This window comes from Balaenoptera acutorostrata, chromosome 3, assembly GCF_949987535.1.
Source record: "Balaenoptera acutorostrata chromosome 3, mBalAcu1.1, whole genome shotgun sequence".
Classification (NCBI taxonomy): Eukaryota; Metazoa; Chordata; class Mammalia; order Artiodactyla; family Balaenopteridae; genus Balaenoptera; species Balaenoptera acutorostrata.
The window spans coordinates 149,789,674-149,816,666 of record NC_080066.1 but is presented as its reverse complement, the minus strand read 5'-3'; the positions used below and the strand labels follow the sequence as shown (position 1 = coordinate 149,816,666).

Genomic DNA, 26,993 nt, shown 5'->3' with positions numbered 1-26,993 from the left:
AATTGTTTTTCTGGGGTTTTATCTTTTTCCTTCATCTGGTACATAGCCCTCTGCCTTTTCACCTTGTCTATCTCTCTGTGAATGTGGTTTTTGTTCCACAGGCTGCAGGATTGTAGTTCTTGCTTCTGCTGTCTGCCCTCTGGTGGGTGAGGCTATCTAAGAGGCTTATGCAAGTTTCCTGATGGGAGGGACTGGTGGTGGGTAGAGCTGACTGTTGCTCTGGTGGGCGGAGCTCAGTAAAACTTTAATCCACTTGACTGTTGATGGGTGGGGCTGGGTTCCCTCCCTGTTGGTTCTTTGGCCTGAGGCAACCCAACACTGGAGCCTACCTGGGCTCTTTGGTTGGGCTAATGGCGGTCTCTGGGAGGGTTCACACCAAGGAGTACTTCCCACAACTTCTGTTGTCAGTGTCCTTGTTCCCACGGTGGGCCACAGCCACCCCCCCCCCCACCCCGCAGGAGACCCTCCAACACTAGCAGGTAGGTCTGGTTCAGTCTCCCCTGGGGTCACTGTTCCTTCCCCTGGGTCCCGATGCACACACCACTTCGTGTGTGCCCTCCAAAAGTCGAGTCTCTGTTTCCCCCAGTTCTGTCAAAGTCCTGCAATCAAATCCCAGTAGCCTTCAAAGTCTGATTCTCTAGGAATTCCTCCTCCCGTTGCCGGACCCCCAGGTTGGGAAGCCTGACGTGGGGCTCAGAACCTTCACTCCAGTGGGTGGACTTCTGTGGTATAAGTGTTCTCCAGTCTGTGAGTCACCCACCCAGCAGTTATGGGACTTGATTTTACTGTGACTGCGCCCCTCGTACTGTCTCACTGTGGTTTCTCCTTTGTCCTTGGACGTGGGGTATCTTTTTTGGTGAGTTCCAGTGTCTTCCTGTTGATGATTGTCCAGCAGCTAGTTGTGATCTGGTGCTCTTGCAAAAGGGAGTGAGAGCACGTCCTTCTACTCTGCCATCTTGGTTCCAATCTGAGATGATGTAATTTTAGCAGAGTTATTCCAATACAGAAGAAAAATGATTAGAAGGAAGTGTTCCAAAATGCTGTGGATGATTGTATTAGTTAGGATGGTGGAATTAAGGATCATATATTATCTTTTCCTGAGCTCTTGGCTTGAAGAAAGTCCTAATTCAAGAGGAGGTGGTCTATAAGGGAAGGGGTGGGGTAAACCTCAGTCTACGTCAACTACATGGAGCCAAAGAAATACAGATATGGCCACGGATGGGCAGACATATGGACGGGGGCCAAGAAGGAAGATTCCTCTAAAAGGTGAAGAAATAAGAACTCCCAGAGCTGAAGATTTTTGTGTAATTATGACATTCACCAGACAAAAAGAAAGAAGGACAGAATGAGGAGAAAGATTGAAGAGAATAAGAGAATGCCAATGAGTGGCTCGTCAGAACATGGAGAGGGCATGTTTAGATCAGGAATTGGTCTGCTTAAGACAGGAATTAAGATGCAGATGTAGAGAATGGACTTGAGGACACGGGGAGGGGGAAGCGTAAGCTGGGACGAAGTGAAAGAGTAGCATTGACATATATACACTACCAAATGTAAAATAGATAGCTAGTGGGAAGCAGCTGCATAGCACAGGGAGATCAGCTCGGTGCTTTGTGACCACCTAGAGGGGTGGGATAGGGAGGGTGGGAGGGAGGCGCAAGAGGAAGGGGATATGGGGATATATGTATACATATAGCTGATTCACTTCGTTATATAGCAGAAGCTAACACAACATTGTAAAGCAATTATACTCCAATAAAGATGTTAAAAAAAAAAAGAATTGGTCTGCTTAATGCAAAAGTTATTTTCACTTTACTTAATGGGCTTGCTAGACAAGCTGACTCTTACATTTGCTATTTTCCTAATCTTTTTAAAGAGCATTTCCATTTTCTTTCAGACTCTGATGGAAAATCAGCTTCAGTCGCATTTTGTTACATGAACTAGCTTCAGTGAGCTCTATTAAGTTGGCTTCATAAATCAGCCTCTCCGATCCTTCATCATTTATTCTGCTCTCTCCTGGATTCTCTCCCACTTGTCTCTTTCTGGCAAGGAGTTATCCATGGTGAGCACAGTGTCCTTGATCACAGCACCAAGTGTATGATACTTTCTCACTCCTATCATCCCTCGGTCCTTTCTTTTCATTCCTCCTTTCCTAGGTCTTCGCTTTAGTGGATGTATTTTAGATACTACTTTGTTCTCAACTCTACTCCCAGACAGGACTCTGGGCCAAATCTTATCTAGATGCTTCTTGTGGGTGTCTCTGTCTTTGCCTACAAACTTGGCAAGCTTCTTCAGGCAAGAGTGACATATGGTGCATTCCTAAAATAAATTCCCACAGAAAGTGTCACAAAATTGGGGCTCTCAAAGCATCCGGGGGCTGGAATTAGGTGTCAATGGTGAGAAAACTGTTAGGCAAGGCTCAAGACCAAACTTAGACAAAATTGTGAAGCTGGCAGAACTTATCTTCAGACCTACCGCCCACTCTCCTTTCAGCCCTGACCACCCTCCTCCAAGTTTTCAATGCCCACACACTCTTCCTGCATGTTCTGGTCCCCATTCCCAGGCTTGCCCAAACTGCACAGCCAGTAAGATTCTGGGTCTAATTTTCTATGCTTATGCTTATTCAAATTTACATTTAATTAGCTCTCAATCAATAATAAAAGAGCAAAAAAATTGGAACAGATACTTCACTAAAGAGGATACAGGAATGACAAGTACATGGAAAGATGATAAACATCATTAGCCATTAGGGAGATGCAAATTAAACCCACAGTGAGATACCACCATATATTCACTAGAATGGTGAATAATAAATTGCTATCCAAAATTAAATTGTTTTAAAATTAAAATGACTGATCATACTAAGTATTGGCAAGAATGTAAAGCAGCTGGAAATTCCACACACTGCTGGTGGGATGCAAAATGGTACAGCCAGTTTGGAAAATAGCGTGGACAGTTTTTTAAAAAGGTAAATATACACGGACCATGTGACCCAGCCATTTCACTTCTATTTCGTTACCCAAGAGAAACAAAAGCATGTGTCCACACAAGCACTTGGATACAAGTGTTCATAGCAGCTTAATTTGGAATTGCCCCAAATTGTAAACAATCTGTATTGGTCTACTCAGGCTGCTGTAACAAAATGCCACAGACTGCATGACTTAAACAACAGGAGTTCATTTTCTCACAATTCTGGAGGCCAGAAAGTCCACAATCAAGATTCCAGCAGGGTTCTGGTTCTGTTGAGGGCTCTATTCCTTGTTTGCAGATGGCTGCTTTGTCCTTTCCTCTGATTATGCTTGGAGAGAGAGAGAGCGAGCTTTCTGGTGTTTCTTCTTCTAAGAACTCTAATTGAATCCCATCAGAGCCCCACCCTTATGACTTAGTTTACCTTAATTACCTCTTAAAGACCCTAATTCCAAATACAGTCACATTGGAGGTTAGTGCTTCAATTTTGGTGGGACATACTTCAGTACATAGCACAACCCAAATGTCCATCAACAGGGGAATAAACTAACTAATTATGGTGTAGCCATATAATGGTATACTACCCATCAATTAAAAGAAATAAACTATTGCTTTACTCAGTACTGTGGATAAAACTCAAAATAATCATGCAGAGTGAAAGAAGCCAGGCAAGAAAAGAGTGTATACTAGGTATTCCCATTTGCATTTAGAAATGCAAAGTCATCATTAGCAACAGAAAGCAGATTAGTGATGGCCTGGGGATGGGTAAAGCGGAGAGGGACAGGAGGAAGGGATTATAAAGCGGCATGAGAAAATTTATGGGCTTGGTGAGTATGTTCATTATCTTGATTGTGTCCATGGTTTCGTAGGTAATGGTTTCATTACCATATCGTCTACTTTAAATATATGCAGCTTACTGTGCCAATTATACCTCAATGAAGCTGTAAAACTTTTAGATTTCATTAGCCCTCACTTGGACAAGTTTAATCCATTTGTAGCAAGGCTGGCCTCTCTTAGGTATCCTGTACAGAGCCATTTCTGGCTCCTTCCTCACTCCTTCATCTCCTTGCCTGAGCCAGGAATTTCTTGTGTTCTACCAAATATTGAGAGGCCTGCCTATAAAGAAAAACAATAATCAGGTCTAGCAAAGTATTTTCTTCTAAAGCATATTGTGAAATCTGAAGAAAATTGGTTTGCTCTGTATTAACTTGGCTTTGAAGAAGTGAAGTGCCATGTCTGGGGATGCGAAGCCATCACCTGAGAAATCCTGTGATGATGCGATCATGAATGTGTGATGTCTGCGCTGTGTACCTGTGCGTTGATGGCAGCAATTACCACTAACGTGTCTACTCAGTGACTGCTGGTCTGCAACTTCATTTATAATTGCAGCATATATACGTGATGATATCCCAGGAGTTCAGGCATCATCCAGGGGCTAAAGCTAAGTCCCCAAGTTCTCAAGCTCCAATGTAGAAGATGTTTCTTGCAACCATCCCCATAGGGAGCAGGGGCTTGTGGATGCTGGTTGGGTCCCAGCAGTGACAATAACAGCCAATGTGTGTAGCCTGGTAAAAACGAGGCCTAGCTATCTCTCATTGTGAAAAGCATGGCCATTAATACTTTGCAGCTCCCGCCATCAGAAGGTGGAGTCTATTTCCCCACTTCTTGAATTTGGACTGGTCTTGTGACTTGCTTCTTGACCAATGAGATGTTGGAAAAGTGACACTGTACAAGTTCGAGAACCTAGGCCTAAGAGATCTTGCAGTTCCACCCTAGCCCTCTTGGCATGACCCTGCAGCCATGTAGCCTGCAGTAGACAATTGAATGACATCAACTGGAGAGGAGCAGCTAGCATCAAGACCCTGGTCCTGTAAGTGAGGTCATCTTAGATCATCCTGCTTTAGTCAACCCACCAGATGACTGCAAACTCATGAGAGACCCCAGGCACGACTGGCAGAACTGCCCTAGTAAGCCCAGTCCCAAAGCAGAATCATGAGCAAAAGATGGTTATTGTTGTAAGTGGCTCAGTTTTGGGGTGATTGATAGGTTATTTGTTATGCAGTCATAGGTAACTGCAATGCTTATCTAAGGACCCTTTGTGAAATCTAAGGCAGTTCCCAGGAAACTCCTTAGAACCAGTTTCTAGTGTTTTCACTGCCTTGCATCACAATAGCAGGCAAGTCACTTACCATCTGCACCTCAATTATTTTGCTATTCAGATGGGGACAGCATCATGTATTGCAGAGGGTGTGTTGTAAAAAGTTATTCTTGCGAGATGTTTCTATATGCAGTTGTGGGGGAGTGAAAAGTTTAGCTACATATTTAGAAAGTGGGTCTATTTTGATAGTGTTGGCTAATAACTTTTCTTTGTTGAGGCTGTTCTTAAATAGACTTAATGTCAGCCTGTTCTGGTTTTACTAGCAGACAGTCTTCAGATTACTGATTACTGTCTCTTCCCTCTTGTTTACCACTGCTCCCTTCCTTCTCCCCTCCCCATGCCCTTCCTGTCATCTTTGGGGCAGGAGACCTGGGGATGTTGCAGCCTTGTACAGCTTTTATCCTTTACCTTTAGGAAAGCTTTTATCTTATTTCTATCTTTTGCTCCTAGCACTGTGCCCTACATATAATAGGTGCTCAATATATGTTGAATGATGACACTATTAAACTGCCAATGCTTGGATAGAAGGGCCTAAGGAAGGTAAAAGTTTAGTTAATTTCATTAGAGAGAGAAGTTGCCTATTCAAAGAGGCACCTGCTAAAGTCTAGGATGGGTACTACAAAGGACCTTGGGGCAAATCCTGTTTTGCAAGAATTGTCTAAGTTGGCCGTTTAATTTTGCAAAGATAGAGCCAGTGGTGGCCCATTGTCTTGGAGGAAGGAAGCAAATATGGCAAGCTTTGTGGCTAGGGTTTGGTCTGATGCCTTGAGTGTGGCTGACTGCTGGGAAGAGGTTGGAGAAATATGCATCGGGGGCCAAGGAGTCTACCTGAATGAAAGGTATTTAATACTCAGACTACATCTCTTTACAGTTTAATATTATTCAACACTTCCGATGCCTGAGATGGTCCCAGCTAAGGTCAGCAGGCAGAAAGTGACACCAAGGCTCCCCAAAGGGTGAATTAAATCAATGGCAAGGGTGAGCCTAGAATGGCCATTTGGGCTCAACACTAGTACTGAGATCATCAGATTAGAAAGACTGTTGTGGGCAGAATGTGTCTGAGGCTGGAAACCCTGACCTAGTCACCTAGTACTTTGAGTGAGCTTTGGAATCAATAACCGTGTGCGTGTGTGAAACACACAGACAAAACTTCAGGATCCCAGGTCTTTAGAGGTGAGGAAAGACCGTTATAACAACCAGGGGCTAAAACTCTGGCCTAGTGTAACAGTGTGAGGAAGGACAACCTCTTTCTCTATTCCTTACACTGACAACAATTTTATCTCTGATTAAGAGTGTGGGGTGTACATAAAACTCCTAGAAGAGAACATAGGCAAAAAATTCTCTGACATGAATCATACCAACGTTTTCTCAGGTCAGTCTCCCAAGGCAATAGAAATAAAAGCAAAAATAAACAAATGGGACCTAATCAAATTTACAAGCTTTTGCATAGCAGGGGAAACCATAAACAAAACGAAAAGATAACCTATGGAATGGGAGAAAATATTTGCAAACAATGAGACCAACAAGGGCTTAAATTCCTAAATATACAAACAGCTCATACAACTCAACAACAAAAAACCAAACAACCCAATAGAAAAATAGGCAGAAGAACTAAATAGACATTTCTCCAAAGAAGACATACAGACAGCCACCAGGCACATGAAAAGATGTTCAACATTGTTAATTACTAGAGAAATGCAAATCAAAACTGCAATGAGATACCACATCACACCTGTCATCATTAACAAGCCTACAAATAACAAATGCTGGAGAGGGTGTGGAGAAAAGGGAACCCTCTTACACTGTTGATGGGAATGTACATTGGTACAGCCACTATGGAAAACAGTGTGGCGGTTCCTCAAAAAACTAAAAATAGGGCTGCTATATGATCCAGCAATCCCACTCCTGGTCATATATTTGAACAAAACTATAATTTGAAAAGATACATGCACCCCTATGTTCATAGCAGCACTATTCACAATAGCCAAGACATGAAAGCAACCTAAATGTCCATCAACAGATGAGTGGATAAAGAATATGTGGTATCTATCTATCTATCTATATCTATCTATAGATATAGATAGATATATATATATTACTCAGCCATAAAAAAAGAATGAAATAATGCCATTTGCAGCAACATGGATGGAGCTAGAAATTATCATACTAAGTGAAATAAGTCAGAAAGAGAAAGGCAAATACCATATGATATCACTTATATGTGGAATCTAAAATATGACACAAATGAACACATCTATGAAACAGAAACAGACTCGTGGACATAGAGAACAGATTTGTGGTTTCATGGGTTGGGGGAGGATGGAGTGGGAGTCTGGGATTAGCAGATGCAAACTAGTATAAATAGAATGGATAACAACAAAGTCCTACTGTATAGCACAGGGAACTATAGTCAATATCCTGTGATAAACCATACTGGAAAAGAATATGAAAAAGAATGTATGTATATGTATAACTGAATCATTTTGCTGTATAGCAGAAATTAGCACAACATTCTAAATCAACTATACTTCAATTAAAAAAAAGAGTGTGGGGTGTAGAGCTGAAGTACCTGGGTGCAAACCCCAGTTCTACCAATTACTACCTTATAGTGTTGTTAAAAGGATTAAATAAGAGCTACGTGTTACTTGCTTAGAACAATACTTCATATGGAGTGAAAGATTAGTAAATGTTGGCTGTGTGCTTTCACAGGTGTAGACAAGGATCACAGGGTGGAGCAAAATGTCCTTTTTTTCAACTGTGGTCCCATGGGCAGAGATGGCAGATTCTCTGGCTCTCCCTCTGAGAGGCACTTGGAACAAGCAAGGACTGGTGCTTCATCATGACCATCAACAGTGTGTTCCAGTGCCGATGGTACTGATTTCAGAGGATTGTCATGTCCAGGTGTGAGCTTTGACACTGTCTCTGGCCGCCTATCCTACATTACGAGCAACTTTAGGTGTCTGTCAGCCTCAAGGAGGCTCTCTTTGTCCCAGCTTCAAGGTGCGCACAGAGGTATGTGCAGGATTTCAACTATCACCAAAGGTAGCCCCAGGCAGGAAAGAAGCCCAGTTTCATATGGCAACACTGAACCCAAGCTGTCTGATAAGACATTGAATAGAAATGTGACCTAGCTTTGTATACCTTAGCTGGAGTGAAATGTCTCATCCTAACCACCACAGTGGTTCTTAAAGTGTGGTCCTGGACCAGCAGCATCACATGACCTGGGCACGGGTTAGAAATGCACAGCTTCAAGCCCCATCCCAGACTCTCTGAATCAGAAACTCAGGGGTGGGTCCCAGCAATCTCTAAGCTCTTGGGATGATTCTGGTGCTTATGAAAGAGTTGGAGAACCAGCGCTCTCCAACATCCCTGACAAATGATTGTTCGTCTGACCTCTGCTTGACCTCTTGTGATGGAGAACTCACCACCTCTGAGCATCCCCTTAAACCCGTCTTGCCCTAATCAAATTCCTTGTCATTTTTCTTTCATTGGTTCTAATTCTACCATTCACTTTGGGGAGTGGAAAAAAATAATAACTGAGTACCAGTTATTAAACTGTAACTGTAACTGTAAACTGTAACTTTGTTTACATTGTATTTAGTTAAGAGTTGAATGTACATTAAATTGTGCAATTTGAATTCTATATCCGTACTGACAATTTGCATAAAGTATGGATCTTGACTAGTAGTGGAGGCACATACTTTAGGGTTTTTGTATCCAGATTCTCTGTCAAGTATTTATCGCCCAATGGAATATTTATATATATATATATACAGATTAAGGAAATTCTTATATTTAAAGAAAGTGAGTTGTAGTGTGAGAGGAGGCATGAAATAGTGGAAAAACTCCGACCTAGTGGTGAAAGGACCTGAATTCTGGTCCCGGATCTGCTGTTGGTTAGCTCCGTGTTATCGAGTGTGCAAGCTACTTGCTCTGCACCTTAGTTTCCTCATTTGTAAAACGAGGGGCTTGGATTAATGGTTTATTTGGGGGGATTCTATGAGTCTTACTTTGGGAGGCAACCTTTGTGAGATAAGAAATGCATTTTCATGAGGCATCTGTGTTGACTGGCAAGATTATATTAAGACAATTTATGACAAAAATCGCACACCTGTTTCTCTAAGCATCACTTACAGCCTGCTTTGGAATCTGGATCCTGGTTCTTTTTGCTCTGGAAATTAGCGATAGGTGGCTTGACAGAAGAGAGAACAGGTGCGGGAGGAGCTAACAGGGGCTTTGGAGAAATGAAAGAGTTGCTTTCCCGAAATAAGCTCCAGCCTTCAGCCAAATGACTTGTGTAGATTTCCATTAAAAAAAAAACAAAAAAAACCTCATGATAAATATAGGCTCATTAAAGGGTCTTAAAAATAGGATGGAGGCTTGGGCTGTAGGCTTGGGTGGGGAACCTGAGGCAACTTTCCTCTTTCTTCTACTTTCCTTCTCTTTTCTTCATTCATCCATGAGCATTGATCTGAAAAGGAGACAGTTCAGGACTCTTAGACTGCAAGTAACTGATTGGCCAATTTAGTTCAGAAGATACTTATGTTTTGAGTGATGGATGCTGGAGTGGCTACAGCTTTAAAGCAACAACTGAGTCCAGGGAGTGAGCTGCCCTGCTCTCAGCAAGGCGCCGGGGGAATCTGTTGTATGGGGTGCTGCTATGAGATGACTCTCTGTATTTGTCTCAACTCAAAATTCAGGTTCCCCAGGAAGAGATTCTGATTGCCCACTTAGGTCCTGTGTCCACCCCGTGATCAGGGGAGGAGTCCTGTGATGAACAGCTTCACCAAAAGACCATGGAATGGGGTAGGACAGCTCCCCAAAAGTATGTGTGTATGTTGGGGGGGGGGTAAGAGTGGGGTCTAGTGGCTGCTACCAGAAGGGGAGGGGTGACGAGCAGACAAATGTCATGGTGTCCAAGGCTCCAGAGCCTCTCAGGAATAACTGCAAGTGACAGCAGCATCAGGTGCCACCAAAGTGCTCCCAGGGCACAACTGGGGAATGTCAGGAGCTCTGAGAGCCAGCTGGCTTGAAGGCTGACACCCAGTGCCTGGTTTATATCATAGAAGATACAGCCAACTTCTCTTCTACTTCTTATGAATCTTGTAAATAGTTGGCATTCGATAATATTCATTTACTAATTGACTGAATGAATGAATGAATGAATGAAAGAATGGCACAGCTCTTACATGGGCTAGGGAGGGACTTCTGTCCTACATTAGCCTGAATTGAATTTGTTTAGAAACTGCTTAATGACAAATCTTTTAGTTGCAAGGGATTGAAGGCCATCAGAGCTATCTTTAGCAAAAGATGGTCCTTACTGGGATGCCATTTCTGGCAGCCAGGGACAGACCTGAACTAAGGCCTGAATGCCAGGAAGACTCTGCCCCTTGTCTTGCCTCTTCTCTAAATCTGCTCCATTTTTCCATTCAGATGTGGCAGTTTGGCATTCTTTAATTTTTCAGTCCACCTTGTCAGAAAATAGCTGTCTGTGCCTCCAGGATTTGAATCTGCTCTAATCAAGAGCCCAGGGTGACTGAGTCTGAGTTACCTTCATTCCCACTCCAAACCTAGAGCAGGGAGGCTATGTGGCCCAGCTTGGGCCAGGGGTCTGCGTCTGGCTCAATCAACCAAAATGGCCAAAGTGGTGCTTGGAGCGGGGGGCGGGTCACCATTATGATGTGGATTTGGGTAGGAGCAGTTCTTGGAAAAGGAGAGATCTGAGCAGACAACACATCTGGTGTCTCCTACAGAAGACAAATAACATATTTGCTTACATTTGCAGTGCTTTAAGAATACCTGATATGCATGACCTCATTTGATTCTTGGCCCAACTGCCAAATCAGGTTGGCAAATCAGGTATTAATAGCCTTTCTTCCATATCTACTTTAGCTCACTCTGCTGTGGGTTCTGCTTTTTAATTCCTGTCTCTCCCATTTGACTTTAATTTATTGAGGGCAGAGACCACATTCTGTTGATCTATAGCCCTACTACCTAGCCTGGGCTCTGTATGCGGTGGCATCTAATTTATATTGATTAAGTTCAATTCCTATTTTCACAGATGAAAACACTGAGGTCCAGAGTACTGAATAGCTTGCTATAGGACACACAGCTAGAAGGAAGAGAACCTGATGAATTGTGACGATGAACCTAGAATACATATCATTCCTCTCTATCCAGTGGAGGATTCTTAGCAATTACAGAGAAGCCCTCAAGAGCCCCCAATTATATCGTGGCTTACACTAGGTTGCCATATTAGAGATGGGGTCTGCAACAGCTTTAAGGCAGAGGGCCCGGGCTCTGACGTCAGAGGCCTGAAGTCTGGTGGCCTCCGGGAGAACAGTTTCTGCTCTTCAGGTAGGGTCTTTGCCGGAGGAGGTAGACAAGCAGGGAAAGAAGGCAGGTTATCAAAACTTTCAGCTAGGGAATACCCTGGTGGTCCAGTGGCTAAGAAACCATGCTTCCACTGCAGGGGGCATGGGTTCGGTCCCTGGTCCTGGAACTAAGATCCCGCATGCCACTCAGCCCGGCCAAAAAAAACCCCTTTCGGCTATCTTAGCCGTTTGACATTTGAACTTGATGGGAGAGAGAGGAGAAGGAAGGTGAGGGGAATACTGACTTTGGGGGAACTTTTCTCCTACATGACAGGAGGCTTCCAGGGACACCTACAAGCTGGGGTTGATGGTCCCCAAACTGGGTGAAATCTTCCAGTTCTACTATTTACCAAATGACCTGGGCAAGTCATGTCACCAGGGCTGTGTGAAGGCTAAATGAGAAAATGTAGGGGAAAGCCCTTTATGACGGTAGATCATTATATAACCACTCTTATCTCTCTCCATTCAAAGTAGGACAACCAGGAATGTGCCAGGCAAAGATGAAGGCCAAGTCTCTTTCCTCAAAGATCTGATGGTCAAGGGAGAGGAGGAGATGGCAGTGCAAAGTGGCGAGGGCTCTGAGTGCGGGGCAGTCCTGTGTGACCCAGAGAGGAAACCTCCTGTGTGTCTTCAGGATAGTCAGGAAAGTGTTCCCAGAGTGTGGAGCTTTGGAGCTAGGTCTTCAAGGATAGGTAGGAGTCCACTAGGCAGAGGAAGTTATGTTTGCAGGAAGTAGTGAAGGATGATTTTGAAGAGATGGAATTACAAAAGGGCCTGAGGATGATATCACTACTGTCAGATACTGTCAGAGTCATAATATTTATGCTGTATAGGCTGCACTTGGCCATCTGATCTCAGGGGTCCCAACCAGAAGGCTCTTTGAAATCACAGGCTCTTAAGATTCCTTTTTCCCAGCTTGCTGGTGGCGTCCATTCCTCTGTTCATCTCTGTTTCTTCAGAGCTAGAAGAGATCTCGAGGACGATCTCGTGCCATCCTCTGCTCCAAGGTAGGAATGGGCTGGTGTTATTGACGCTGCGAATGCGCGTGAGAGATGCTCCAGTTAGTAACTGGGGACATAGAAGCCAGAACCGACTCTCCTAGAGCTCTCGTTCTCTATTGAGATGCTTCTCTTCTTGGGTCCCTTTTAAGTTTCAAATCTTCATTTTAGGTAATAGTTGAGGTAATATTTATTTATACTTCAAATTTCAAGTCCTTCCTTGGTAGCAGTTTATAAAAAAGGAAAGAAGCTGAGTCAGGGAAGAAACAAACAGAATGGGAGGGCTGAAGGCTTCACCAACAGGAAGATAAATTTCCTCGGCTGTTAGTGGGTTCAGCATCTGTAGCAAGCCTACCCAGTGGAAAGGCTCCTTATTCAAACCACAGGCCTTGGGAACTCTGAGACCCAGGAGCGCTATTTTCATAGTCAATGACTGGAAGGAACCCGGGTGTAGAATGTTAGGGGTTGGAGGGTTTATCAGAATCAATTGTTATTATTTTATTTTCCTCTTTCCTTTCCTTCTCACTTACCCCTATTAGTGACCTGGTGTCACAGCCCCAGAAGAGAGCAACACAGGGATGGAGGATGAGGGACGTGAGAGAGGGGAATGTGGAGCAGATGGTGTCTGCAGACCCAGCTGTAGCTCACGAGGGAGGAGGGCAGGGCAGAGAGTGGGTCACTGTTGGAGCAGCTGGAGTGACAGGGGACAAGTGGGCTGCCTGCGGTTATTAATAGGCACTCGGACATATAGTTACGATCAGTGGCTTAACTTAGGGGGAGAACAGTCACACCCGGCCACATCCGCGCCCCACACCAAAGACACCTGGAGTGTGCAAAGTGCCTGTTCTGAACCCAGCTCGCCCAGGATAGGAAGCAGGCTGCCTCTGGTGGGAGTAGGGAGATCCTGGGAGGTCGCTCAAGCTGTATGTTGTGGTTCTGCCCCTCTCTGTAAAAAGAAGGAAGGATGGAAAGAAGGAAAGAGTGGGGAGAAGAAGGAAGGAGGGAAGGGAGGGAGGGGAAGGAAGGAAGGGGAAGGAAGGAAGGATAGAGAGAGAGAAACACCAGGTTGCTCACATTAAAACCTAAGCTCAGGCCAAGCCCCCATAGGTTTCTATTCTCCCACATGTAGCCTCACGTCTGAGTGGGGAAATTGTCCCATTTACCCATGAGAAATTCTACTTATGACGTGCTGGAGGCCCAGAAGAGGAACAAGGGAATCTAAATGCCAAGAGGCAAGGAATAAACGCAGACTGCCAACTCTGATGCAGGAGGGTGGATGAGGCCTGCGATGGGGATGGTGGGTGACAGGGCGTGGGATTGAGTCCAAATCTCAGACTTCCTCTGCGCTCTCCTCGGCCCCAAACAGACATCTTCAGTCCATCCTCCGCGCCTGGAGACACCCTCTGAACCAGGGATTCTCTGAACTGGAGGCTACACTGCGCCTCAAGTGGAGGGCTTCGGCCTGGCCCTGGGCTGGGAGGGCTGAGAGCCTGCATAGCCTCTGAGCTTGAAGGGTGGGTGGGGCTGCCCCAGGTGTCACTGTTTGGCTGTCACAGCTTGGCCTGGGGACAGATTAGCATAAGGGGGCGGGACTCAATCTGCCTCCCCGAGTCCGGATCTGAAAGCCTTCCCATATCTGCGGAACCTGAAAGTCTTCCTGTGCATAAACGGGTGGATCTTGGATTCTGCCCCAACTCACACCACTCCTGTAACTTAATGGCTCTGGGCCCCAGTTTATATACAAAGGGGTTATTAAAAGTACTCAGCGCATAGTTTTTTGGTGAAGATGAAATGTGAAAGGCATGAGAAGTGCTGGACACCGGCCTGACACACTGATGAGTCCAAGAACGGTTATTTTTGCTGTTATTCTCCTCCAATCTCAGTGTGTTCTTTCCCAAAGCCAGCGGACACCAGAAGACTTGGTGAGAAAGTTAACACAAAAACCCACCCTCTGGAGGAAATGGATTCCAAGTAGGAAATGTTTGGGGATCGAAGGCTGTTACCCGTGACTGGGTCTAGGGCTTCTGCTACCTATTACTGAGTTATCACATTAAATAGCTTCCCTGAGCCTCAGTTTCCTTATTAGCAAAGTCGGTTAAAAAGAATACCTGCTTTATAGGAATTTTTTTTTGAGGGCCCAAAGAGGTAATATAATCCTATCTGCCTTTATTGAGGGCTCACTAGACTGCAGGCACAGTTCTTAGAGCTGCCCATGCATTACCTCAATCCTTAAAACCACTTCAGATTGTGGGTGTTTACATACATCCAAACTCATCAAATTTAAAACATTAAGTATGTGCAGTTCTTTGTATATCAATTATACTGCAATAAAGCTATAGAAAAGCACTTTAGGAGGTAGGTACGATTTTTTAAATCCCCATTGTGCAGATGAAGAAACTGAGGTTTAACAGACACGTTAAGTAAATTGTCCTAGAACACACAGCCAGTCATAACAGAACTGGGATTCAAACACAGACAGTCTGGTTCTAGAAGCTATACTCCTAATCAGTGCACCTATATGTAAAAGTGTTTTTGGAACTGAAAATGCTGTTTAAATGTTGGTTGTTGTTACAAGTGGTGGCCTAGTTGGTAGGTCAGTGGCATTGTCCTTGTACGCCAAATGAGGGCATGTGAATCAACTCCTAACCTATTGCCTGGTACTCAATAAGCTCTCAGTCACTCTGCCATCCCTTGCTGTTGTCCCCAGGAGACGACAAGATGCAAAAGAAAGAATGTCAATTCCATCACGTATAAAGCTATAGGAGGGTGGAGTAGGGGGTGGATTAAGGGCAAGTAATAAAATAATAAAGAGACAGATCACACTGCTGCAAGCAATTGCACCTTACCTGGGCATCAACACAATCCAAAGAAGCAAAGAAGGGAAGTCTTCAAATCGGGATCGAGCCACCTTTAGTCCAACAGGAAGCACAAGATCATTTCCCTGACATTCCACTGGCCTGACAGGCCGCCCTCTGGGGCTCCCACTGGCCCACGCAGGGCTCCATTCTGTAACCTAGAAAACACACAAACGTCATCCCACAGACCTGACCAGTGTCGCGAGACTCACGTCACGTCTGTGAGCAAAAGGTGAACAGCCTTCGACTCTGCAAGGCAGAGCCGTTTAAAAAGTTTCTTTGGATAAGTCAGACATAGAAAGACACATACTGTATGATATCACTTATATGTGTAATCTAAAAAATACAACAAATGGGGCTTCCCTGGTAGTGCAGTAGTTAAGAATCCGCCTGCCAGTGCAGGGGACATGGGTTCGAGCCCTGGTCCGGGAAGATCCCACGTGCCACGGAGCAACTAAACCCGTGCGCCACAACTACTGAGCCTGAGCTCTAGAGCCCGTGCTCACTGCAACTACTGAGACTGTGTGTTGCAACTACTGAAGCCCGGGCGCCTAGAGCCCGTGCTCCACAGTGAGAGAAGCCACCGCAGTGAGAAGCCCGCACACCGCAAAGAAGAGTAGCCCCCACTCGCCACAACTAGGGAAAGCCCGCACGCAGCAACAAAGACCCAACGCAGCCCCCCAAAAAATAAAAATAAAAAATAAATAAAAAATACAACAAACTAGTGAATAAAACAAAAAAGAAGTAGACTCACAGATATAGAAAACAAACTAGTGGTTACCAGTGGGGGTGGGAGGGGGAATCTAGGGGTGGGGGAGTCTAGGGGTGGGGGAAAAAGGAGTTATTATATGAAATCATGTGTGTGAAACTTTTGAAAATTGTAAAGCACTATAGAATTTAAAGAACCTTTCATTCAATGAAAATAAAAAACAAATTTTGGGGGGGTAGAAATCTGGAAAGCTCCATGCTAAAATAGGAAGTATTTTCCCATTTGGGCTTGAATGTTTTCAATGGTGCCCTTAGTCACTTTATGGAGTTCATGTTCTCTGGACTGGACTGTTACTACTTAACAGCTCTTGGCTGAACTCCAGACCTACATAATCAGCTGCCCACCCGACATCTCCACTTGGGGGTGGGGCGGTGATCTCACACTGAGCATGCCTAGCAGTGAGCTGCTGAGATGCCCTCCGTTTTCCATTAATGGCAATGTTATGCTTTCAGTTGCTCAGGCCCAAAACCTTGGTGTCATCCTTGACTCCTCTTTCTTTCCCACCTCTTCCAATCCACCAGCAAAGCTAGCTGCTCTACCCTCAAAATATATTTTACAGTTCTGACCACCTTTCACCACACTCCTGTCACCCCCCCTTGCCTAACCTGCTGTTATATGTGTTGCCAGGATTACTGAAGGGCCTCCTCCTCTCATGCCCCTGCCTTTGTTTCTGCAGCCCATTGTGAACCTAGTGGCCTGAGTGTTCCTGTTAAAGTCGGACCACGCAACTCCCCTGCTGAACACTCTTCAATGGCTCCCATCTCATTCAAAGTGTCAACTTCCAAACACACAACGTAAGAGTTGTTGAGTTTCAGTTTTATTCAGGGACTTACTAAGGACTATAGCCCGGGAGACAGCCACTGAGCTCTGAGGAACTGCTCCAAATTAGGGAGTCAGTTTTCATACAGATTTTTGGGGCTAGGGAACACATGCAGTCAAGCATGCATCTTGGTAGAAGAGTGTTGCTGGTCACAAAGAACAGATATCTCAAGTTAATGACTTTAATGCTTTTCTATGTATGGAAGATGCAAGAATCTGGGATCACTGAAATTCTTCCTGAGACATGTGTCTACTGTCTAGCGGCCCATTTATGCTGAGCACAGAGTGCCTCATCTTGTTTTGCATTCTGAATTCCTCTCAGGGCACACTGTGAGTGGGAGACCCCAGTGGGTTGCAACTTCACCCTGGTAGAACTGGGTGATGAGTAATGCTTTTTGTTCTTCTTTGTTCACAAAAGTAAAAGCCAAAGTCCTCCTTTGACTGGAAAGTACCCCATGATCTGGCCCCCCGTTACCTCTCCTACTTCTTGCTACCCTGGAACTCTCATACCCATTAGGTTGGTCTCCTTGCTCTTTTCTTCAATACACAGGTACGATCCTGCCTCAGGGCCTTTGCACTGCTGTTTCCTCTGCCTGAATGCTCTTCTGAATATCTGTATGGTTGGCTTCCTCAATTTCTTCAGATCTTTATTTCAAAAGTCACCTTGCTAAGGAGGCCTTCTCTGGCCACTCTGAAATATAACCTCTTCTAACATTTCACCTTCTACTCTCTCCCTCCACTGTCTTTTTTCCTTTCTTAACACTGATCTCTCTGTAATATTATATTGTGTATTTTACTTGCTTATTCTATTTGTCTTTCCTATTAGAAGATGTGATTTATGAGGGGCCTTTTGTCTATTTTTGTTCACTATTGTATCTCTAGTGCCTTGAATAGTGCCTGTCACATAGTAGACACATGCGTAAATGTTTGGTGAGTAAATGAATGAATGGAATAAAAAACAAGGGACACAGAATTAGCTGTGGACCCTTTAGCAAGTAATTTGTCCTCTCTAGGCTTGGGCTTCCTTGAATGTAAAATTGAGTTATTGCATTAGATGGCGCTAAGTTTCCCCGCAAATGACATGCAGCTAGTCCCTGAGTGAACTTGGAAGAACTAGAAACAATTGTGTGGCAAGAAAGTGTCAGAAGAGGGTCTGAAGATTTGGGTTCAAGCCCCAGTGATATCCATGGTTTAGGTTTTGGTTTCCACAACAATTGAAGAGGCTCCACCCAGTGATCACGAAGGTTACTTTCAGCACTTAAAGTGTAAAACTAGGGACTTCCCTGGTGGCACAGTGGTTAAGAATCCGCCTGCCAATGCAGGGAACATGGGTTCAAGTCCTGGTCTGGGAAGATTCCACATGCCATGGAGCAACTAAGCCTGAGCGCCACAACTACTGAGCCTGCGCTCTAGAGCCCACGAGCCACAACTACTGAGCCCACGTGCCACAACTACTGAAGCCCATGCGCCTAGAGCCCACGCTCTGCAACAAGAGAAGCCACCACAATGAGAAGCCTGTGAACCGCAGCGAAGAGTAGCCCCCGCTCGCTGCAACTAGAGAAAGCCCGTGCGCAGCAACGAAGACCCAACGCAGCCAAAAATTAAAAATAAATAAATTTATTTAAAAAAAGTGTAAAACTAGAAAACAAATGTCATTAAAAAAGAGAGAAATACGGCCGCCATACTCCTCAATACCACACGGTGGCGAGGTTGTCCACCATGGTCTCTAAGAGGGCATTGCTGTGCCGCGTCCGTAACTACACAGCTCCTGCTCTCATAAAATCTATTTTTCACGAACAACTGTGAGAGTTGCTCATTCATCAGATCTTACTGGTTTATTTAAATAATAACAAAAATCTTTAAATTGATTTTTTTTTCTGATAAGGGGGCATTAATCTCAAAAGTGAAACAGTGAGCTGAAGTTTCAGTTAAGTCTTGGTCACCAACATGATTTAAAGACGGAGATTTGAAAAGCTGAAGAATGAAAGAAGTCTATGCCTGTGTTAGGTGAGTAAGACCACAGCTAAGCTAAACTACTGAATAGTTCTAAAAGTACCAAGCCACATGTCTGTCTGCATATAACCAAGAATGTTCCCTCCAGGAGGTGGAAAAGATAGGCAAGCAATGGACTGTTTATATTCCAGGAATTTTTGTTTGCTTGGAAGAGTCATTAAAGGCTCTGAAAAATAAAAAAGATTGTAAACAGTGATGGCATTCGCAGTGTGCCCTCAATTCATAGGAGTCATTATCAATATTGTCATTAATATTATTATTGTTGTCATCCTCGGGGTCTATTTTTTTTCCCTCCTCTACCATCTCTCTAACTAGCAATAATGCTTTCAGCTTGAAATCTATTTCATTATTACCAAAAAAAAAAAAAGATTTTGTGGTTTTTTATTCTAATTATAATAGTATTGCATGGTTATTTTAGCTATATGGAAAATAAAAGTAAAACGAAGAAATACAAATTACCCATACTCCACCACTCAGCTCAGAAATAACTAATAATGAGATTTTGGGTACTACACTTAATGCACACAGATGCACGCGCGCACCCACACACATTTGTAAACATATTGTATGAAGGATTTTTTTCACTACTTTTTCATTTATTGTTATACTATGCACATTTCCACATCCTTAAAATTTTTCATAATGATTATTAATAATAACATACTTTTCTGATTAGAAAATCAGTACATTTTAATGCTAGAAAATAGAATAGTACAGGACAAAGAAAAAAAATCACTCCTAGACTGGAGATAATCATCTAGACTGGAGATAATTATTCACATTTAAAAAAAAATAAATTTATTTATTTATTCATTTATTTATTTTTGGTCGAGTTGGGTCTTTGTTGCTGCATGCGGGTTTTGTCTAGTTGCAGCAAGCAGGGGTTACTCTTCTTTGCAGTGCACGGGCTTCCCATTGCAGTGGCTTTTCTTGTTGTGGAGCACGGGCTCTAGGTGCGCGGGGTTTAGTAGTTGTGGCGTGCGGGCTCAGCAGCTGTGGCTCACGGGCTCTAGAGTGCAGGCTCAGTAGTTGTGGAGCACAGGCTTAGTGGCTACGCGGCATGTGGGGATCTTCTCTTGTGAAGCACGGGTTCTAGGCATGCGGGCTTCAGTAGTTGTGGCTCACGGGCTCTAGAGCGCAGGCTCAGTAGTTGTGGTGCATGGGCTTAGTTGCTCCGTGGCATGTGGGATCTTCCTGGACCAGGGCTTGAATCCGTGTCCCCTGCATTGGCAGGCGGATTCTTAACCACTGCACCACCAGGGAAGCCCAGTTTACATTTTGATATATTTCTTTCAATAATATTAATGCAAATATACATTCCATAAAATTAGAAATATATTACATATACAGTTCTTTTTCTTGATTTATCCAATTTACTTTTAAATTTTTTAAAGATTACAACAGATAGTTTTCTATCTTTTTTTCCTTTCCACTTTATGTGATCATTTTCCCAGTCATTACATGTTCTTCAAAAACCCCAATTGTGGGCTTCCCTGGTGGTACAGTGGTTAAGAATCTGCCTGCCAATGCAGGGGACCCGGGTTCGAGCCCTGGTCTGGGAAGATCCCACATGTCACGGAGCAACTAAGCCCGTGAGCCACAACTACTGAGACCGCGTGCTGCAACTACTGAAGCCTGCGTGCCTAGGGCCTGTGCTCCACAACAAGAGAAGCCACAGCAATGAGAAGCCCGCGCACCACAACGAAGAGTAGCCTCTGCTCTCCACAACTAGAGAAAGACTGCGCGCAGCAACGAAGACCCAACCAAGCCAAAAATAAATAATAAAATAAATAAATTAAAAAACAAACAAAAAAACCCCCAATTGTACGTATAATCTTCCCTTTAATTCTCTTTTGATTGGACCTATTTGGGGTCCCTGACTAAAAGGCTTAAATGAAATCCTTGCAGACCCAGCATGGTCGTAAGAGGTGTAATTTCATGGAGAGCCGTCCCACGCGGCTAGCCCTGCAACCAGGCTGAAAGAAGCAGAAATTACGTTTGATCTTTATTCCTTGATTAAAAGACTCTGTTCATTGTTAAAACGCAACTTGGTCTCCAGAAATGAGACATTGTAAACAGTTGCCATGGGACTTTCCTGGTAGTCTGGTGGTTAAGACTTTGCCTTCCAAAGCAGGGGGTGTGGGTTCAAGGCCTGGTTGGGGAGCTAAGATCCCACATGCCTCGTGACCAAAAAACCAAAACACAAAACTGAAGCAATACTGTAACAAATTCAATAAATACTTTAAAAATGGTCCATATCAAAAAAAAATCTTAAAAAATAAAATAAACAAAGAGCTGCCATGGTACAGTTGTTTTCTGAACTGAGGTTTTTGTAGGAGATGCAAGGGAGAAGAAAGGAGGGAAGATTTCTTACCATTTTGTTGTTTCAAGCCCCATTAACTCTCAGAAGACAGGAATTAAAATACTATCGATTATGTTAAGAACATTTACAATTTAATGAGCACCTATTATGTATTAGGTACTGCAGGGAGTCCTCCTGACTTCATCTAATCCTCAAAACAGCCTCATTCTATAACAAATGAAATGGAGACTCAGAGGAATGAAGTGCCTTGTTCACAGTGACAATGACAGTGACATTGACAATGATTTGGACCCGAGTGTTTGGCTCCAACTTCTGTCACATCAGCCCTACCACACATTGTCCCAAAACATTTACTGAATGTCATATTACTGCAAACGGGGTTTATGAATCAGGAACTAGGGCTCCTCTCCTGAAATGGTGTACTGTGAGAGGTGAGAGGGGTGGGCTGACTCTTGGAAAAGCTTAACATCTCTGCCTGAGGGATTTTAGCACCAAAGTACTTATTTAAAATACTTCCCAGAAGACCTGAGGAGAGAGTGATATTCATTTACCAAATCATGCTTTAGGCTCAAATAATAATAATAACAATAACTACTACTACTTGACAGACTCTGTGCTAAGCACATAATATACATCCTGTCATTTAATCATTCTAGGAGCCCAGTGAGATAATTATCCCCAATTTCCAGATGAGGGAGCTGGGGAGACCAGGGAATTAACTTGCCTAATTGCAAACAGTGAGTATGGATTCCGATTCAGTTAAAAGCCAAGGCCTCAAACTTTAATCATCAGTCTATGATGCCTGTTTGTTTTTTTCTCCCTCCCTCCCTTCCCTCCCTCCTTCTTTCTCCCTTTTCTTTCCTTCCTTTTTTATTTTTATTTTTTTTTAAGGGAAAAACCCTGGTTTAACTCCCAGTCAAGAAGCCTCTGCAGTTTCCTAGGGTGCAATTAACTAATTACTTCCCTTGAGTGTTTCTGAATATGATGGGTAGAGGAAAGAAGAAAATAAATACCTTGAATATCTAGTGGGTGCTAGGCAGCATGCTAAGAGCTTTTGTAGGACTTGTTTCATTTAATCCTACAAACCTCTATAAAAATCAGGTTCTATTTTTACATCTCTTTAAAAATAAGGAAACTGAGGTTCAAACAGGTACCCTGCCTCAAGTCACATGGATTTCAAAGGACAGAGCCAGGAGAAAGCATGATCTTCTGACATAAGTCCATTGCCAAGCCGCATCACTGATTGCTATTATTTTCTCCCTGCCTTATGCTATACCTTTCAGTGTGGTAGAGAAAATGATTCTTTTTGGGGTGACAGTTGTCACCCCTTGCTTAATAGTGGTGAAATCTTGGTAATTCTACTTGCCTTTCAAAGTCTTTTGCAATCTGCCCTTTTTTTATTTAGTAAAGTTTATTTTCCATCACTCCCTTTTTGCTCTCTTACCTCTTCTCGGGCTGGTATTTCTGTTATTTCTATCCACTGCATTAATGTCCATTTCCACGCTTCCTATTCTCCACTAATCAAGCTGTATACACCTTTGGATGCCCGACTTAAGCACCTCCTCATCCATTCCTCATCTATTCTCATCCTCAGAGATGGTGAACATTTGATCACCTCCCAGCCCTACTCAAAAGCTTTCAGGGCTAAACTTTTATCTGCTAAACCAAACACAGACTTTTTTTCTCAGCCTGGTATTCAAGTCAGTCATTTGGTCACAAATATGTACTGAGAACCAATTATGTGCCAGGAGCCCTCTAGGTGCTGGGACAACTGTGGAGAACCAGAGGGCTGCTGCCCTCATGGTGAACAAGCTAGACATTAAATAATTACAAATAGTCAATGAAATATTTACTTGTCTGAAACAAGTAATTACAAGGCCCTCGACAAATCTGGTCTCAACCTATCTTTTCAGAGTTCTTTCTCATCCTCTTACTGTATCCCTGGGCTTACTCAGGCTTCCCCACCTCTGCGGTGGGTCCATGTTCACCCTTTAATCCTGAATGCAGGTTCCTCCCTGTCCCCTCCCCATCCACTTCCAGGACTGGCTTTAGTTCTGCCTCTTCCATGCAACCTGGCTAGACAACTTCTGCTAGACAGCTTTAGCCTGAAGGATATTCCCTCATTTGAATTCCTAGCACTTATCCATTCAACAAATATTTACTGAGTGACTTCTTGAAATGTTTGGTGAATGACACTTCATGAAAGATTTAAGTTATGTGGGTAGTTAGACTTTTCCTACTGAGAGGGATCAAGGATTGTTTTTCTTCTCTTCTGGGTGGGGGAGAAGTAGAGATCAAAACTGTATCGTAAAACATACAAACTTATCAATAAGCAAAATGACAATAAAAATTGCCCAATTACTCATAATCCTACCACTTGAAAGAGATCACCACTGACAATCTTTCTCTATATCTTTTTAGTGTTGTTGTTTTTTTTTTTTCCTGTTTGTTTCTCTCCGTGTGTCTACATCATTTTGGAAAATTCCTTCTTCCGCCAAATTTAAATTTTTATCAAGAAAACCTTTCTTCTTATGGTCTTTTTTAAAACATGAAATACCTCTACCCCCTCCTTACTTGCTCTCTTCTGCTTGGGAGTGCCATAGTTTTATTTTGAACAAAATTTAGGGAGTTTACTCAAAGACTCATCCATATCTTTTCCAGTTCACTGATCCTATGTACAATAAGAATCTGGACACTCTTTTAGGGCATTTACTCAGAAATTCTTTCTCAAGACCTACTGCAGTTGACCTTTGGTATGGCACTCTAACTTCTTCAAGGCCTGAAATGGGTGGGACACTCATGTGGGACACATGAGTGTAGCCATTCTCATGTACAAACCACAGAATGTCAGGCCTACAAGATCCCCTCACTTTAAGGTTGAGCAGTCGGTTAAGTACTTGCCCAAGATCTTGCAGCTGGTGGCAGCAAAGCTGGAGATGCCAGCCCTGGTTATCCTTCCAAATTGCCCCACTGTCTTCAGTGTGTCTAACAATTAACCCCAAACTATAATTAGACAAAAAACACTCAGTGAATGCCAAATATATCGGATCTATTCCTACCACGGAAGGGGAAAAGTTTAGTAGAGATCAGGCTAGATCTCTCAGCATGGGCTGGTTTTGAAATGTCAGAGAACCATCTCATTGGAAATCTATATTGCCATGAAAGGATTAAAGCACAGAAGAAATATTAGGGGCCATCTATCTCTTTCTTCCTTCCTTCCTTCCTTTCTTTCTTTCTTTCTTTCTTTTTCTTCCTTCCTTCCTTTCTTTCTGTTTGAGAAGCGGAGGATAACAAAAGGATGTAGGAAAAGTCAGCCTTGCTCATGAACTGCAGTATCGTTTTGAATCTATATTCAGCTTTGGTTCTTAATCTGATTTCTGTTAAGGTCACCGTGATCCAAGGTGCAATTCCCCCAGGCAAAAAAATTCCAAGATTTGTAGAGAAACTGAGCCTCTTCAGAGAGACCAAGCCCACTTCACCGACAGCTTTCCCACCCTCAGTTTGCGCTCCAGTAAAGTGGTCTCTCGTCTGAATTCTAAAAATCAACGGTATTGGAATTTCTTCTTACAGGAACCTAGGAAAGGGCGAGCTGTATGCAGTCTTCACAAAGGCGAGAACTGTAGTCTTAAGAGTTCTAAAGAACATTCCAGTGGGCCTGAAGGTCTTACTAGATGAAAGGTTACGGAAGGAGTCGGGGTGCAATTCAGTCGGACTGGAGTGGAAGCTGATCCACCTGGTAGGACTAGGGCAGGGGCAGATCCAAGAGAAGGGAAAATCCAAAGGTAAGAAGGAGCTGGGGAAGAAAGAGCTCTACCGGGGGGCGCAACCCAGCTCGCTTCTCCTCTGCTCACTCTCAGAAGCTCACTTTAGGATGAAGAACACAGGTGCTGCCCAGTGGAATCCCTACCTCTCAGCGGCAAACAAAGGGAACGGTCTCCTTCACCCTTTTTGGTCTGAATGAGGGCTCGGCTTTACCTTTGAGTATCCGCCCATCCTTCCTCAGGCGCCCAATGAGGCCGCAGCCTCTTCCGGCCGGGCGGTGTTGAACTCTCCCAGGAAACGGACAGGTACCTTGGACCAATGGTTGGAGATGCGGGGGTCCAATGGGAGAGAGAAGTGGGTCAACCTGGGGTTTGAGAATGAGAGAGCCCGCACGTTGGGGAGGGGTGGGAGGGGGAGGGCGACGTAGGCGCAGGGGGTGGAGAGGGGCGGGGCGGGCGGCTGGCGGGGCAGCCCCAACCGCGGCTGGAGGAACCTGCGGACCGGTCAGCGGCGGCCAATGGGAAGGCAGGATGGCGCGGGGGCGGGCCCGGGCGCCGTGAAGCCCCGCCTCCTCGGGTCCGCAGGGCTGGGGCGGAGCCAGGTCCGCGTCAGGTGGTCCTGGGCGTGCGGACGGCGCAGGGGGCGGGGCCCGGCGCAGAGCGGTGAGCGGCGGCCGGCTGGCGGCACCGGGCCCCAGCTGCGCGAGCAGGTACCCGCGGCAGAGGTGGCCAGGCCGCCCCAGGGGGCGAGCGCGAAGGCGGGGGCTCCGGCCCGCTGCGCCCCCATGCTGCGGTGAGCACTACGCGCTCCGCGCACTTGTAGCCGCGCCGCGCCGAGCCAGCCCCAGCCCCAGCCCTAGCGAGCCGACTCTCCCCGCCCAGCCAGCCCGGCCCCTACCTGCGGCCGCCGTCAGGGGAGGGGGGTCCCCCCAGCTCTGCGGAGCCGCATGAACAATAGGCGGCGGCGGCTCCTGCGGGCGGCAGCAGCCCCGCACCCTATGGATCGGCCGCTTCATGGAGCCCTCCAGAGCGCTTCTCGGCTGCCTGGCGAGCGCCGCCGCTGCAGCCCCGCCGGGGGAGGATGGAGCGGGGGCCGGGGCCGAGGAGGAGGAGGAAGAGGAGGAGGAGGCGGCGGTGGCGGTCCCCAGGGAGCTGGGCTCCGACGCGCCGCTGCCCTACTGGACGGCCGTGTTCGAGTACGAGGCGGTGGGCGAGGACGAGCTGACCCTGCGGCTGGGCGACGTGGTGGAAGTGCTGTCCAAGGACTCGCAGGTGTCCGGCGACGAGGGCTGGTGGACCGGGCAGCTGAACCAGCGGGTGGGCATCTTCCCCAGCAACTACGTGACCCCGCGCAGCGCCTTCTCCAGCCGCTGCCAGCCGGGCGGCGAAGACCCCAGTTGCTACCCGCCCATTCAGTGTAAGGCGAAGGCGGGGCCCGGGAGCTCGGCGGGGAGCGCGGGGGGGTGGGGTTATGATGGAGGCCTTGGGGTTGTCGCAGGGGGAGGGGAGCCCTCCTCGAGGGTTAGCTTGGGTGGGCAATGATTGACCTGGGGGTGGGTGTTTGTGCGCGCGCTCGGGCTGCAGGGGCTTTGGTGGGTGCAATCAGTAAGATAGACATGCCGCAGGCCTCGCCTGGAACCTCGGGCGCTTGGGCTTCTTCACCTTCACCCGACCACCTCAGCAGCAGCTCCTGATTCCACATCTTGAAGCCCCAGCAGGAAAATCTTCCCAGCCCCAACCTCCCCGCCCCCCCCCCACCCCCAATCTGGAAGGATTTTAGGCAAGCTGGTGGTTTCTGTCATAACATTAGTCCCCAAATCAGGGACCTTCCCGACCTCTTCTACCGCCTGTCCCCGCCCCTGAAAGGCATTTGCTTTAAAGGAGATGGGGGTGTCTCCTGCTGGGCTGGGCTGGCTCACAAGTCCCGGAAGCCTATGTGAACTCAAGGCTGAAGTGTCT

The 26,993-nt window shown here is 45.4% G+C and overlaps 1 protein-coding gene and 1 long non-coding RNA gene across 3 annotated transcripts in view; one reads left to right on the top strand and one right to left on the bottom strand.

Annotated features, from left to right (window-relative positions):
* Nucleotides 1-25,431, bottom strand: part of LOC130707702 (uncharacterized) — a 34,890-nt gene extending 9,459 nt beyond the window's left edge. Inside the window, exons 1-3 of one of the 2 annotated variants that reach the window (XR_009007720.1) lie at nucleotides 25,249-25,431; nucleotides 15,341-15,507; nucleotides 9,096-9,593 (exon numbers count right to left, since the gene is read on the bottom strand). This is a non-coding gene — a long non-coding RNA (uncharacterized LOC130707702). Of the gene's footprint in view, nucleotides 1-9,095; nucleotides 9,594-15,340; nucleotides 15,508-25,248 lie in introns of those variants that run through there. The other variant, XR_009007721.1, reaches the window with a different exon arrangement.
* A 260-nt stretch (nucleotides 25,432-25,691) lies between these two features.
* MAP3K9 (mitogen-activated protein kinase kinase kinase 9) overlaps nucleotides 25,692-26,993 on the top strand; it is an 80,611-nt gene continuing 79,309 nt past the window's right edge. The window contains exon 1 of the mRNA XM_007184380.3: nucleotides 25,692-26,451. Within this exon, the coding sequence (XP_007184442.2) occupies nucleotides 26,049-26,451 (403 nt within the window). The 5' untranslated portion in view covers nucleotides 25,692-26,048. The remainder of the gene's footprint in view (nucleotides 26,452-26,993) is intronic.